Source organism: Mirounga leonina, unplaced genomic scaffold (assembly GCF_011800145.1).
Source record: "Mirounga leonina isolate KUSES-001 unplaced genomic scaffold, KU_Mleo_1.0 Mir_418, whole genome shotgun sequence".
NCBI lineage: Eukaryota > Metazoa > Chordata > Mammalia > Carnivora > Phocidae > Mirounga > Mirounga leonina.
In genome coordinates, this window is record NW_023270739.1 from 20,888,216 (window position 1) to 20,904,419 (window position 16,204).

At 39.4% G+C, this 16,204-nt stretch overlaps 1 protein-coding gene across 1 annotated transcript in view; it reads right to left on the minus strand.

The window, feature by feature from the left end:
• CFAP54 (cilia and flagella associated protein 54) overlaps nt 1-16,204 on the minus strand; it is a 294,742-nt gene that overhangs the window by 96,101 nt on the left and 182,437 nt on the right. Inside the window, exons 48-49 of the mRNA XM_034987789.1 lie at nt 7,165-7,218; nt 1,508-1,715 (exon numbers count right to left, since the gene is read on the minus strand). Of these exons, the coding sequence (XP_034843680.1) occupies nt 1,508-1,715; nt 7,165-7,218 (262 nt within the window). The remainder of the gene's footprint in view (nt 1-1,507; nt 1,716-7,164; nt 7,219-16,204) is intronic.

Sequence of the window (16,204 nt, forward strand, 5' to 3'; positions counted from 1 at the left end):
AGGAGAGAGAGAAGAAAAAAAAAAAAAAAAACCCACGACTGGGAATTACTGCAAAAAATACCCACCTAAAGAGACTAAACTTGTCAAGGAAGAAAAGGAAGTCTAAAATAACATGGAATTGAATACCCTTGCCTTCCCCTCTTCTTCCAACTCCTACCTACCTGGCTCTTCTCCTAAAATAGGGGGCTCTGGAGTGAGAGGTCAGCTGAGTATGAAAGAGGGCTTAAGAATTGGGAAAGGCCCAGCAGAAAGATCTAGGGCTGGGTTTTCTCCCCTAAGGGAGAAACTAAGGAAGAGACAGAGAAAGATAGAAATAAATGCCTGGAGACTGGTATGAAAGAATCCTGGGAGATATATCTGAACATGAGAGATGCTAGGAAGAGTGTGATCCACATTTTCCTTCTGCTCTCTCTGCCTCTGAGTGACCCTGGTGCTTCTCTGTGTGGCCCTCCCAGGTAGTAACCTCCTCCTCCTCTTGGAGGGTTAAATAACAAACTAGGTTTTTAGTGGCCATCATCTCCTGATCTGTTGGCCTCATCATACCCAAATAATAATAATAGGAGTTACATTTTAAAACAGAGCCAATATTACTCCAGTATCCAAACTGGACAAAGATACCACAAGAAAAACTACAGACCAGTATCTATAATGAATAAGGATGTAAAATTCTTCAACAAAATACTAGCAAATGGAATCCAGCTACATATAAAAAGAATTTATACACCATGACTAAATGGGAGTTAGCCCAAGAATGTAATTACTTTATTACACCATATCAATAGAATAAAAAAAATAGAATCATCTTAATAGATGCAGGAAAAGCACTTAATAAAATCCAGCACCCTTTTAAAATAAAATCATTCAACAAACCAGGAATAAAAGAGAAATTTCCCTGCCTGATAAAGAATATCTATAAAAAATCCACAGTTAACACCATACTTAATGGTGAAAAACAAACTATTCTTAGGGCAACATCCAAAACAGTTGAAAAATACATACATACGATGACCTACAAATCCCATACATGGGCATCTTATCCCATAGAAATATACATTATATGATATGGATATGTAACACTTCAACACTGTTCCCTAGAAATTGATGTGAATGCACATCAACAGGAGAATGGTTGAATAAACAATGATATTCACAGCATAGAATACTATATAACCAGAGGAGCAGAACAAACAAAGCAGTTGACTTGAAGTGGTTTTAGTGAAGTTTTTCTGGGTAAGAAACACAAGATGCAGAAAAATGTAAAATATGTCATTTTATAAATAAATGACAAGTCCTATTTTGTACATATATATATGAAAAAGTATATGAATACTGACATGTATGAATGGATATGGATACGCATGTACCTGACATGTGCGTCATGAAGTGAGATTAGAGAAAAATATGGAATATATACTAGACTGTTCATACGGATTATTGGGAGTGGAGTGGGAACAGTTGGAGGAAGAGGAGAAAGGAAAACAAGCAAAAAAATAAAACAAAAGATTACCTTTCAAGTTTGGGAGGTTGGCTCTACTCTTCTCAGAAGTAAGTCCATGGTAGATTGTTTTCATCGAATTTTCTGGGACACAATTTATTGTTGCAGCCACACTTATTAAAAAGTATGCTTTAACAAAAGAAAACTTATTTAAAAGATGTTCCTGGCCAAGTGTAACCAGAATTACAGGCAATCCTTTACTTATTAATTCATCAAGTGCCTAGAAAAGAAATGAAACAAAGAAGAAAACAAGGCAAATCAGTAAAATACTGTTTTCAGGTAATATTAGTTTTCATCCCCTTTTGCATTCTTCATTTGGTGTTAGATGATGGAATACAGGATAGACACGATGTACCATAAGTGACAGGTCTATCACAAGAGACCTGTAACGTCAGAACTATCCCAGCGGTTCTAAGTGCCTCCGCCCCTCCCCACCAGTTTGTGACCTGGCTTCATGAGCCCAGCCCTGCCACATAAGGAGTGAACCTGGTGCTGAGAGCAAGGGAGGGAACATCTTATCAAAATAAAGAACCCACAAAAGCTCATCAGCCATGCACGCCCGGCTGTTCTGCTTTCACATGAGTAAATTAGAGGTACTAGGACAGGAGCGGGGAGAAGAATGGGTAGACAAGCATACTCCCTACCCAGCTTAGATTCCAAGCTCAATCATTAGAACTCTGCCTTGTGTACACCCTATTAACTCCCTGGTCCCTCTCCTGTGCATATACACGTCCTTGGCAAAACAGCCATGGTTTGGCTGGACCTTCTTTAGGTGTGCACACTGCAGCTGAAGAAGACTGAAGAAAAGCATGCAGTCAGGCTAAGCCATCCCACTTTAAGATCCGGACCAAACCTCAGTGCTACTTGGTCATCATTCTACATTTTCCCAGTCCATTCACTCTCCCTCTCTCCTAGACAACTATTTCAGGCTCTTTCTGTTTCTAAACCCTGACCCTTCCTCCCCATGCTCCTCCCAGCTAATGACCTTGCTTCTTCTACTTAAGAGAGAAAACTGAAGCAGCCAGAGTAGTGTCCACAGACCCTACAGCTCCATCTCTCCCACCTACCCAAGCAACTGCCCTGCCTCCCTTCCTGCCACTTACACCATGGATCCTCTCCCCACTGGTCTACTCAGTTATTCTCTCCTACATCATAAATGTCCCCTTGCTGCAGACATTCTCATCAGCACAAAGCCATGCTGTCTTCTCTTCCATCTTAAAAAAACAAAAATTGTCTATACTTTGACCTCCTTCTCCAGCTACTACCCAAATTCTCACTCTCCTTTATAGCAATGATTTAAAGAGTTGTCAATATTCCAATTTCTCTCCTTTCATTTGTTTTTAAACCCACTCATTTCCTACACTAAAACCCTTTAAGGTCACCAATGGCCTATACTTGCCTTAAACCAGTGTTCAATTCTTAGTCCTCATAAGCCATGTTATTTTTAATCTAAGACATCATTATCTTATATGCCAATTAAACCATCGCAGGTCCTCAACTATAAAATGCATTCTAATTTCAGAGCTATTAAATGTGAAAAAAGATCTTGTTTAAGACTCAGTGAGTTGTGGTGCTTGATTCATCTGCAAATATGACGCTATTAATCAATTCCTCTTTTGAAAATGTTTCTCTTAGCTTTCAAGTCACCACATTCTCTTGGTTTCTTTCCTATCCTGTCAGTCATTCCTTTTCAGTCCTTGCAGCTTCCTCTTCTTCTCCTACATTTTTAAACACCAGAGTGTCCCAGAGCTTGGTCCTCTTCCCTTTCCTTACTCCCTCCACCTAGATGATCTCTTTTTTTTTCCCCTTTAGATGATCTTAAACAGGCTCATGGTTTTAATTTCATCTAAATGCTGATGAAATCCTGAGTTTTTCTTTCCAGCTCCAATCTCTCTTCTAAAGTCAAACCAACTTCTGACTCAAATAGTCCACTTGGATATCTAAGAGATATCTCAAACTCAACATGTCCAAAACTGTATTCCTAGCCTCCTCACAACCACACACACACACACACATACACATGCACACACACACACACACACTCACACTAAAATATAAGCTCTATGAGGGCTGGGAATTTGTCTGTATTGTTGATTGACTGATGTGTTTGATTGACAGCACTGAAACAGTACCTAGCACACAGTAGGCTCAATAGATCAGCTAAAGTGATCCCTTTAAACAGGTAGATCAGGCCACCCCTCTGCTCTAAACCTTCCAGTGGCTCCCCATGCTGTTCAGAAAAAGAACCCAAGTTGCAAAGACCCTACAAGGCTCTCCTCGAGCTGGCCCTGTTACCTCTCTGACTGTCTCCTACCACTTCCGCATCATTCACAGGGCTCTTAGCCACACTAAGATGCCCCTCACCACCTCACCAAGCTAGGCAATCCTGCCTCTAAGGCCTTTGCACTCACTGCACTCTCTTCCTAGATGGTTCCTAAATTTCCAGATTTCCTAAACTTGCACTGTTACCTGTTCACAAATGCCACGTCAGTGAAGACTAACCTGATTACCTCATTTAAAATTACAACCCCCAACCTAGCCCCAAGCTCCCAATCCCCTTTATGTGCTTCTGGGCTAATTTTCTCCCTTACCATGGTTCACCTTCTAACTTGCTATATAATTTACTTAATTATAATGTTTTTTCCCACTAAAATTTAAGCTCTCTGAGGGCTTGGAGTTTGTCTGTTGCTGACTGACTGATGTATTTCTTTGACAGCACCAGAATAGTGCCTTGCACACAATATGCTCTTATTAAATATTTGTTGGATTAACAATATTTGTTAATTAATAATTTCGGATGTTGGGGCTGTCTGTTCTAAAAGAGAGGGAAACTATTTGCCTTATGTGAATTAAAAAAGAAAAGTCTCATTGTTTGGGAGAGTTTGAGGCAACATTGGCAGTGAAGTCTATTGCTGTTGTTGATTCTCTACTCTCTTCTAAAAGGTGAAAATCACTACCCGCAGAAGAACCAGACATGGAACCACACTGAGCCTGAGCAGGCAACAAACTGCGTACTAGGAAAATGGCTGACGTTCTCTATCAGGGGGTGGCGAGGGGAGAAACTTCAGATTGGTTGGGGGTGTAAGGGGAGGGGAGAAGGTTTCTCTTCTCTTTTTTCTCCCTAGCAAACAGTGTCTTAATGAGCCTTGACAATTACACACAAACACTTGAGAATCAAAAGAAGATTAATTAGTAATGCTACTTAACACTCATTTCTCTCCCTCTATACAGAAAATATAAAGTGTAATTTGAAGAGTCTTAAGCAGACCAACAGTTCTGTTTTAATTAATTAGCTAATAGGAATCGGCTTTCCATTTTACTGTCAGTTTCTTTTTGTTTAAAAAGAAATGATCAGGCAGACATTCTCTTTATACCCAAAAACACTCCTTAAAAAAGTATTTTTAGGATGTCTTGGAATTTATGACTGGAAAGAAATAAATATTCTTAAACATCCGAAGGTCTTGGAACAATGAAACAAAATATGAATATGTATCTTCCTAACACCGATTCTTTCATTGCAGGCAACTTGCTTATAAATCAAAACAAATTTTAAGGCCAAACAATGAATCATCTGAAGCATAATTAAAAATGAAGTTTGTGGAATAACAAGAATAATGGAAAAGTAGTAAGATTACATTTAATAAAAGGTGGCTATAATGCCTATCAAAATTATGGAAGATAAAACTAAAGCAATATTGAGAAATGTTTCTCAAAATTGTTTAATAAAAATATCTTACTTAATGAAACAGAATGCTGTTTCCTAGCATTTAAAAAAATTAAAACTACGTGCACCTGTCTCTCTACATTGACTAACACCTGGTTGTGTGAATGCCTTACCTGTTTGTAACCCCTTAACCATGGCTGCACTACCACTCCTCCGTTCTAACACTTTCTAGTGGACAAACTGACAAGACTCCTAAGATTTAAAAAAAATAATTTCAAGATATTTAAGTGCTACATGGCATGGATGGAGCTAGAGAGTATTATGCTAAGTGAAATAAGTCAGAGAAAGACAAATGTCGTATGATTTCACTCACATGTGGGATTTAAGAAAGAAAACAGATGAACATGGGGAAAAAAAAAGAGAGAGGCAAACCATAAAGCAGACTCTTAACTATAGAGAACTCACTGAGGGTTGCTGGAGGGGAGGCAGGGTGGGGGATGGGCTAAATGGGTGACAGGGATTAAGAAGGGCACTTGTGATGAGCACTGGGTGTTATATGTAAGTGATGAATCACTAAATCCCACTCCTGAAACTAATATTATACTATATGTTAGCTAACTAGAATTTATATAAAAACTTGAAACAAAAAATACATTTAAATGCTACTAGGTTATCAAAAGCTTAAATCCTAATCATTCAATTACTGACAAGAACAAACGTATTGAGATGGGCAGTCTAGTCTTTTCTATGTAAAGAATACTGGGATGTTAGAGGAGTTTCTTATGAAAAGGCCATATGGGGGTGCCTGCATGGCTCAGTCAGTTAAGCGGCTGCCTTCAGCTCAGGTCATGATCCCAGAGTGGAGGGAATCAAGCCCCATGTCAGGCTCCCTGCTCAGCAGGGAGTCTGCTTCTCCCTCTGCCCCTTCCCCCTGCTCCTTCTCTCTCTCTCTTAAATAAATAAATAATCTTTAAAAAAAAGTTTAAAAAAAACCCAAAATGTCAGGCGCCTGGGTGGCTCAGTTGGTTAAGCGACTGCCTTCGGCTCAGGTCATGATCCTGGAATCCCTGGATGGAGTCCCGCATCGGGCTTCCTGCTCGGCAGGGAGTCTGCTTCTCCCTCTGACCCTCCCCCCTCTCGTGCTGTTTCTCTCTCTCTCTCAAATAAATAAATAAATAAAATCTTTAAAAAAAAAAAATGTCATACTAAAACCTTCCATTAGCTAGCACTACAGTGGTAAGTATATTGCAGTATGAAAATGTGTCAAACCGTTCAAACACCTTAAATTTATACAATGTTATATGTCAATTATGTCTCAATAAAAATTTTTTATTTTTATAATTTTTTTTATTTTCAATAAAGGAAAAAAAGAAAACCACTGACTGAGAGAGGCAGTCTCAGACTGGAGAAAGGATGTGAGTAAAAGCAGTATTGAACAAGTGAGCTAAGAGCAAAACACATAAAATCCTTTTCCTACAATCGAAGTCAGCCATTCTCGTCTAGGTAGTCAAGATAAATATTAAAATTAGATACTTCACATGGCTAGATAAACAAAATGAATACATATACATAACTGAAAAATTTACAAGTAATAACTGATATTTGCTCAATTTGAAAACCAGATCAGTTTCGGTCCAATCCTACCTTGGGCCTCAGCATTGGGAGATTAAATCCCATTATTAGAAATAGAAGAGCATATTATGTAGGAGATTTTCTTTTTCTTTTTCTTTTTTTTTTAAGATTTTATTTATTTATTTGACAGAGAGACACAGCGAGAGAGGGAACCCAAGCAGGGGGAGTGGGAGAGGGAGAAGCAGGCTTCCTGCTGAGCAGGGAGCCTGATGCGGGGCTCGATCGCAGGAGCATCTGCTTAACGAGTGAGCCACCCAGGTGCCCCTATGTAGGAGATTTTCAAAAACAAGGGTTACACCTACTAAATAGATTGAAATGACTAAAAGTTATCCTTCCTAAATATCCAACATTTATAAAATATTGTTATCCTTACCTGTATATTTTCTTTACTAGTAAGAGGTTTTCCTGAGTCAAATGATTGAAATATCTGTCAATATACAAAACATTAACATTAGAAACAAAAATATTAGTTTTTATATGAAACTGATAATGTGTCCTAAAAGTATTTTAAAAATAATTTTTATTATAAAAGTAATACATGCTCTACTCAGAAAAGCAAGTATAGAATAAAGAAGAAAGTAAAAATTACACATAAGTCAACTTCTTTTAGGTTGTCAATGTTAATATTTTGATGTCTTTACTACCAATTTCTTTTTTATGTATTCTAAATTTTTACTTATATGTATTTGTATTCCTTTTCATTAAATATTATATCATACTCATTTTTCCATGCCATTAAGTCATTTGTAAACCTCAGTTTTATAGCTAGGTAATGTTCGATCCTATGAATGAAGCATAATAACTTAATTCCTTTCCTTTTGTTAGACATTGAGGGGGACTAATTCCCACTTTCATCCCACCATTCAGCCCTAGTTTAAGTAACACGGGTGGCTATTTTGTCTGGATTTCTGATTATCCTCTTTGGATAGATTCCTGGGAGCAGAACTGCTGGGTCATAAGAGTATTAGCACTGAGTATTAGCATTTAGAAGAATCTTTGCCAGTTTGAGATAAAATCATATTACTCTTCAGAGTAACTCTTTTTGTGGTTCTTTTCCTTTGTTGTGAATGACCTGTTATATGTTTGGCTCTAAATACAATGTTACATTAGGAAACATTCCATTTATTTGCCACAGGAGATGTATCTTTGTATAGGGTGCATTCCTTTTGGTACAGAAGGCCCTTTTTTGAAGATGTCAATACTGATGCTCCACCCATAACCTCTCTGTCACCTCGAAGTCACCAGCAGCTTCTGTGGATAGGTTATTCACATATGGACAGTATCCTACTTCAAGTACCTTATTTCTTTGCTTGAGGGCGTTCTGTGGCCACAGGAGTATTCAGGAGAGGCTGGGAGTGCAGGGAGCAACCCATTCCAATAAGCATAAGATTGTTCTCCCTGGTCTCTCTGAGGGCCCGGTTGCCCACGCAGGGACATTCATGCTCTCTGTGATGGTTCTCCTCCCTTCCGATCTGACTTTCCCACACACTCACCATTCTCCTTGGAATCACCTCCCAAATATACTACTTGCTCCCAATTCCTTGTCTTAGAATCTGAGGGATTTGAGGGACCTCTAAACCAAGACATCACATATAGCTCTTACTGGAATAAAGTGTTGTTAAGTGTTAATTTTTTTTTTTTCCTTTTTTGAAGATATCCTGTATCTTCTCTAATCCATTGAAAAGTGAATAACTGAATCCAGGGGAAGACCTTTGGCGATATAATTGGAAGAGAGTTGATGATGGGACTTTAGATTTGGCAATAAGAGCAGAATCCCAATACAAGTATCATGTTAAAAGATAGAGTTTCTGAGGAGAAGGAAAGATGGCGGAGGAGTAGGGGACACCCTGTTTCAGCTGGTCCCCGGAATTAAGCTGGATATCTACCAGACCACTCTGAGCACCCATGAAACCAGCCTGAGATGTAAGAAGATCTGGATCTCTACAAGCAGAATATCGCAGGTGGTTGGTTTTGAGGTACGAAGCAGGGAGCCCTGATTCCACGGGCAGATATCGGAGGATAAACGGCAGCAGGAGGGTCCCTGGCCGTGGGGATCCGACACCACCGGTGAGCAACAGCCTCGTGAGCTGGGGACGGGGCACAGACTCGCAGACTGGTGGGAGGGGAAGGACTTTAGGGCAGCCCCCTGGGCGAAAATGTGGAGCGGCAGGGTCACGTGTGCGAACTGGGAGTGGCTGGTGGTTTTAGAAGCACAAAGGGCAGAGACGTGCTCCCACCTGGAGGCAGGACTGGGGGCGCTGCGGAGGGGCGAACAACCCCGGCCACTGCAGTTTATAGCAGGATGGACAGAAACGAAGACGGTGTGGCCTGGAGAGCTCACTGAAGAACAGACTGCAGTCTCTCTGCTCTGAGGCAGAGGGTTGGAAACGGTCTCTTCTGCTCTGACTCACAGAAGAGACAAGGAAAGCCGCCAGAGAACAAAAGCCCCAAAAACTGATTTCCGCTGAGCCCATCCCCTGCCACAGGGGGGCAGGGCAACTCCCCCCAAACAGGGTTGCCTGAGTAACAGCGCGGCAGGCCCCTCCCACAGAAGACAGGCTGGGAAAACAAGAGGCCAGCAACCCTAAGGTCCCAAGAAAATAGGTGCATCTTGCTTGGGTTCTGGTCAATAATTTGGACTCTATACATTCCCTCAAACACCCATCAACAGAATGACTAGGAGGAGGAGCCCCCAAAATAGAAAAGACTCAGAGTTTATGACTTATGCTGCAGATTTACAAATGGATGCAGATATAACCAAGATGTCGGAGATGGAATTCAGGCTAGCAATTGTGAACACAATGGCTAGAATGGAGAAATCAATTAATGGCAACATAGAGTCTCTAAGGGCAGAAATGAAAAGTGAATTGGCAGAACTTAAAAATGCTATCAATGAGATCCAATCCAATCTAGATAATCTAATAGCTAGGGTAAAGGAGGCAGAAGAACAAATAAGTGACCTGGAAGACAATATAATAGATAAAAAGGGAAAAGAGGAGGCCAGGGAAAAACAACTCAGAATCCATGAAAATAGAATCAGAGAAATAAGTGACACCATGAAGCGTTCCAATGTCAGAATAATTGGAATCCCGGAGGGAGTGGAGAGAGAGAGAGGGCTAGAAGATGTCTTTGAGCAAATCGTAGCTGAGAACTTCCCTAATCTGGGGAATGAAACAAACATTCAAGTCATAGAGGCACAGAGGACCCCTCCCAAGATCAAGGAAAACAGGCCAACACCCCGGCATGTAATAGTAAAACCTGCAAATCTTAGAACCAAGGAAACCATCTTAAGGGCAGTTAGGGGGAAGAGATTCCTTACGTACAGAGGGAGGAACATCAGAATAACGTCAGACCTATCCACAGAGACCTGGCAAGCCAGAAAGGCCTGGCAAGACATATTCAGGGTACTAAATGAGAAGAACATGCAGCCAAGAATACTTTATCCGGCAAGGCTTTCATTTAGAATGGATGGAGAGATGCAGAGCTTCCATGACCGGCAGAAACTGAAAGAATATGTGACCACTAAGCCAGCCCTGCAAGAAATATTAAGGGGGGTTCTATAAAAGGAGAAAGACCCCAAGAGTGATCTACAACAGAAATTTACAGGGACAATCTATAAAAACAACGTCTTCACAGGCAACATGATGACAATTAATTCATATCTTTCAATAATCACTCTCAACGTGAATGGCCTAAATGCTCCCATAAAACGGCACAGGGTTGCAGATTGGATAAAAAGACAGGACCCATCCATATGCTGTCTACAAGAGACTCATTTTGAACCTAAAGATACATCCAGACTGAAAGTGAAGGGATGGAGATCCATCTTCCAGGCCAGCGGACCTCAAAAGAAAGCGGGGGTAGCAATTCTTGTATCAGACAAATTAGATTTTAAACTAAAGTCTGTAATAAGAGACACAGAAGGACACTATATCATTCTTAAAGGGTCTATCCAACAGGAAGATCTAACAATTGTAAATATCTATGCCCCCAACATGGGAGCAGCCATCTACATAAGCCAACTGTTAACCAAAATAAAGAGTCATATTGATAACAATACGTTAATTGTAGGAGACCTCAATACTCCACTCTCAGCAATGGACAGATCATCTAAGCAGAAAATCAACAAGGAAACAAGAGCTTTGAATGATACATTGGACCAGATGGACCTCATAGATATTTACAGAGCATTCCACCTTAAAACAACAGAATACTCATTCTTCTCGAGCGCACATGGAACTTTCTCCAGAATAGACCACATACTGGGTCACAAATCAGGTCTCAACCGATACCAAAAGATTGAGATTATTCCCTGCATATTCTCAGACCACAATGCTCTAAAACTGGAACTCAATCACAAGAAAAACTTTGGCAGAAATTCAAACACTTGGAAGCTAAAGACCACTCTGCTCAAGAATGTTTGGGTCAACCAGGAAATCAAAGAGGAACTTAAACAATTCATTGAAATCAATGAGAATGAAAACACATTGGTCCAAAGCCTATGGGATACTGCAAAGGCAGTCCTAAGGGGGAAATACATAGCCATCCAAGCCTCACTCAAAAAAATAGAAAAATCCCGAAATCACCAACTAACTCTACACCTTAAAGAACTAGAGAAAAAGCAACAAATGATGCCTAAGCCATGCATTAGAAGAGAAATAATTAAAATTAGAGCAGAAATCATTGAATTAGAAACCAGAAACACAGTAGATCAGATCAACAAAACTAGAAGTTGGTTCTTTGAAAGAATTAATAAGATTGATAAACCACTGGCCAGACTTATCCCAAAGAAGAGAGAAAGGATCCAAATTAATAAAATTATGAATGAAAGGGGAGAGATCACAACTAACACCAAGGAAATAGAAACAATTATTAGAAATTATTATCAACAACTATATGCCAATAAACTGAGCAATCTGGATGAAATGGAGGCCTTCCTGGAAACCTATAAACTGCCAAGACTGAAACAGGAAGAAATTGACAACCTGAATGGGTCAATAACCAGTGACGAGATTGAAGCAGTGATCAAAAACTTCCCAAAAAACAAGAGTCCAGGGCCTGATGGATTCCCTGGGGAGTTCTACCAAACATTCAAAGAAGAAATAATACCTATTTTACTGAAGCTGTTTCAAAAAATAGAAACAGAAGGAAAACTTCCAAACTCATTCTATGAGGCCAGCATTACCTTAATCTCCAAACCAGGCAAAGACCCCATCAAAAAGGAGAATTTCAGACCGATATCCCTGATGATTATGGATTCCAAAATCCTCAACAAAATCCTAGCTAATAGGATCCAACAATACATTAAAAGGATCATCCACCATGACCAAGTGGGATTTATCCCCAGGATGCAAGGGTGGTTCAACATTCGCAAATCAATCAGGATGACAGAACACATTAATAAGAGGAGGGAGAAGAACCATATGGTCCTCTCAATTGATGCAGAAAAAGCATTTGACAAAATATAACATCCTTTCCTGATTAAAACTCTCCAGAGTATAGGGATAGAGGGAACATTCCTCAAGTTCATAAAATCCATCTATGAAAAACCCACAGCGAATATCATCCTCAATGGGGAAAAGCTAAGAGCCTTTCCCTTAAGAGCAGGAACACGTCAAGGGTGCCCACTCTCGCCACTATTGTTCAACATAGTACTAGAAGTCCTAGCAACAGCAATCAGACAACAAAAAGAAATAAAAGGTATTCAAATTGGCAAAGAAGAAGTCAAACTCTCTCTTTTTGCAGACGACATGATACTTTATGTGGAAAACCCAAAAGACTTCACCCCCAAATTACTAGAACTCATACAACAATTCAGTAATGTGGCATGATACAAAATCAATGCACAGAAATCAGTTGCTTTCTTATACACTAACAACGCAACTGTAGAGAGAGAAATTAGAGAAACGATTCCATTTACAATAGCACCAAAAACCATAAGATTCCTCGGAATAAACCTAACCAAAGACGTAAAGGATCTATACTCTAGGAACTACAAAACACTCATGAAAGAAATTGAAGAAGACACAAAAAGATGGAAAAATATTCCATGCTCATGGATCAGAAGAATAAACATTGTTAAAATGTCTATGCTACCCAGAGCAATCTATACCTTCAATGCCATCCTGATCAAAATTCCAATGACATTTTTCAAAGTACTGGAACAAACAATCCTAAAATTTGTATGGAATCAGAAAAGACCCCGAATCACCAAGGAAATATTGAAAAAGAAAAACAAAGCTTGGGGCATCACGTTGCCCGATTTCAAGCTATATTACAAAGCAGTGATCACCAAGACAGCATGGTACTGGCACAAAAACAGACATATAGACCAAGGAAACAGAATAGAGAACCCAGATATGGACCTCAACTCTATGGTCAAATAATCTTTGACAAAGCAGGAAAAAACATGCAATGGAAAAAAGACAGTCTCTTCAATAAATGGTGCTGGGAAAATTGGACAGCCACATGCAGAAGAATGAAACTCGACCATTCTCTAACACCATTCACAAAGATAAACTCAAAGTGGATGAAAGACCTCAATGTGAGACAGGAATCCATCAAAATCCTAGAGGAGAACACAGGCAGTAACCTCTTTGACATCGGCCACAGCAACTTTTTTCAAGATACATCTCCAAAAGCTAGTGAAACAAAAGCAAAAATGAACTTTTGGGACTTCATCAAGATAAAAAGCTTCTGCACAGCAAAGGAAACAGTCAACAAAACAAAGAGGCAACCCACAGAATGGGAGAAGATATTTGCAAATGACACTACAGATAAAGGGCTGGTATCCAAGATCTATAAAGAACTTCTCAAATTCAACACCCAAAAAACAAATAATCAAGTCAAAAAGTGGGCAGAAGAGATGAAAAGACACTTCTCTGAAGAAGACATACAAATGGCTAACAGACACATGAAAAAATGTTCACCATCATTAGCCATCAGGGAAATTCAAATCAAAACCACATTGAGATACCACCTTACACCAGTTAGAATCGCAAAAATGAACAGAGAAAGAAACAACAAATGTTGGAGAGGTTGTGGAGAAAGGGGAACCCTCTTACACTGTTGGTGGGAATGCAAGTTGGTACAGCCACTTTGGAAAACAGTGTGGAGGTTCCTCAAAAATTTAAAAATAGAGCTACCCTATGACCCAGCAATTGCACTACTGGGTATTTACCCCAAAGACACGGATGTAGTGAAAAGAAGGGCCATATGCACCCCAATGTTCATAGCAGCAATGTCCGCAATAGCCAAACTGTGGAAAGAGCCGAGATGCCCTTCAACAGATGAATGGATAAAGAAGATGTGGTCTGTATATACAATGGAATATTACTCAGCCATCAGAAAGGATGAATACCAAACTTTTACATCAACATGGATGGGACTGGAGGAGATTATGCTAAGTGAAATAAGTCAAGCAGAGAAAGTCAATTACCATATGGTTTCACTTATTTGTGGAATATAAGGAATAGCATGGAGAACATTAGGAGAAGGAAGGGAAAAATGAGGGGGGGGGTGAATTGGAGGGAGAGATGAACCATGAGAGACTATGGACTCTGAGAAACAAACAGGGTTTGAGGGGGGGATTGGTTAGTCCAGTGATGGGTATTAAGGAGGGTACGTACTGCATGGAGCACTGGGTGTTATACAAAAACAATGGATTGTGGATCACCAAATCAAAAACTAATAATGTACTGTATGGTGACTAACATAACATAATAAAATTTTTTAAAAAGAAAAAGAAAAAATAAAAAAAGAGAGAAAATAAAAATAAATAAAATTGAAAAAAAAAGTTTCTTAAGAAGCCTGTGAAAAGTCAAATAGTAATCTGTAAGACTTTTTCAGTTACTTCTTTTACAACTAAAATCTAATTAATTAATCCTTTCCTTAAACAACTAGCCCCCAGCCTAATAACATTGGCACCTATTTTAATTATAAACCCTGAATGCATTTCCTCTTTTAATTACACTTTTTAAATTCCCAATTGAAGCTGGAAAGCTTCAAATTAACTTTGAGAACACAAAATTTAAAGTCACAACCTATTGAAAGACAATTCACACACACTTTTCTCTTATGAAAACTGGTTAATAAAAATGAAGTTTGGAATTCACCTGTAAAAATCAATTTCAGCCTGTTTGCTTTGGTGAAAGCAATGAGCATTAAAAACTCTTTCTTGTAAAACAAAAACAAAAACAAACAACAACAAAACAAAAACAAAAAACAAACACCTAAAAACCAAAAAGCAACCTTCTCTTGTTTCTCATTCTAACCAATTGGTTTCTCTTTCCTTCTCATTTTCCTGGACTCTAAATGTGGATGACCCTAAGGCTCAGTCCTCTGACTTCTATTTTTCTCTCTCTGCTCCAGCTGATTTCATCCAGTCCCATGATTTTAAATCTCTATGCTAATGCTCCCAAAATTTACTAGGATCCATCTCCACCAGGGAGACCACTTTTCACTCCTTTCACCAATATTACCCCAACCATTGTCATGTCTAACTCAGATTATTTGCAAAGACCTTCTAACTGGTTTCCCTATTTATACCCATGTTCATCCACAGTCTATTCTCCAAACAGCAAGCAAAGTGGTCCTTTGAAAAGTAATTCCTATCCTGTCACTCCTCTGCTCAAAACTCTATAAGGTTTCCCATCTTACTTAGAGTAAACTCCTGTTCCTCACCAAGCCCCATGAGGTCTGATATGACCGTACCTCCTGAGTCCCACCATCTGCTCCTCCTCTCTGTTTTACCAGCCTCACTTGGCCTCCTTGGTTTTCCTCAACCACATTTTGCAGGCATCCCCCTCAGGGCCTTTGCCCTTGCACTTCCTCCTAGTTGGAAGGTTGGTCCCTCAAATCTTTCACCCTCAAAACTCCCTTATAAGGGATACTTCAAGCCACTTTGAATAAAACTCACTGCTTTGATCACTCTCTGTCCCCTCAGCTCAGCTTGACTGTCCCTCATAGTACATCATCACCTGACATATATTTATGTGCTTAATATGTTTATTGTTTGTCTTCTTCACTGGACTGTCCAATAGTAACATGCTCCCAAAAGGGCAATAACTCCATTTATCTTTTTACTGGTCTATCCGCATGGCTAAAATAGTGCCTGTTATTCAGTAAGCATTCAATAAAATATTTAAATGAGTTAAAATATAATTTTAATAACAAAATGCAAATCATTTACAATAGGGAAAGGCTGTTGGCTGAGAAGCAAGCAAGAAAACACTGTTCATTTAACCCAGGTAAGAAGATGAGTTAGTTCATGCCAAAAAAATGAGCAAAAAACCAACTCTTTTCTCTCTAGATAGAGAGATATAGAAAGAGATAGAGATAGGGATGTATATACACACACACACACAAATGTATCCTATTGCCTACTGAATGTCCCTCTTAGGCTTATTTCTAGA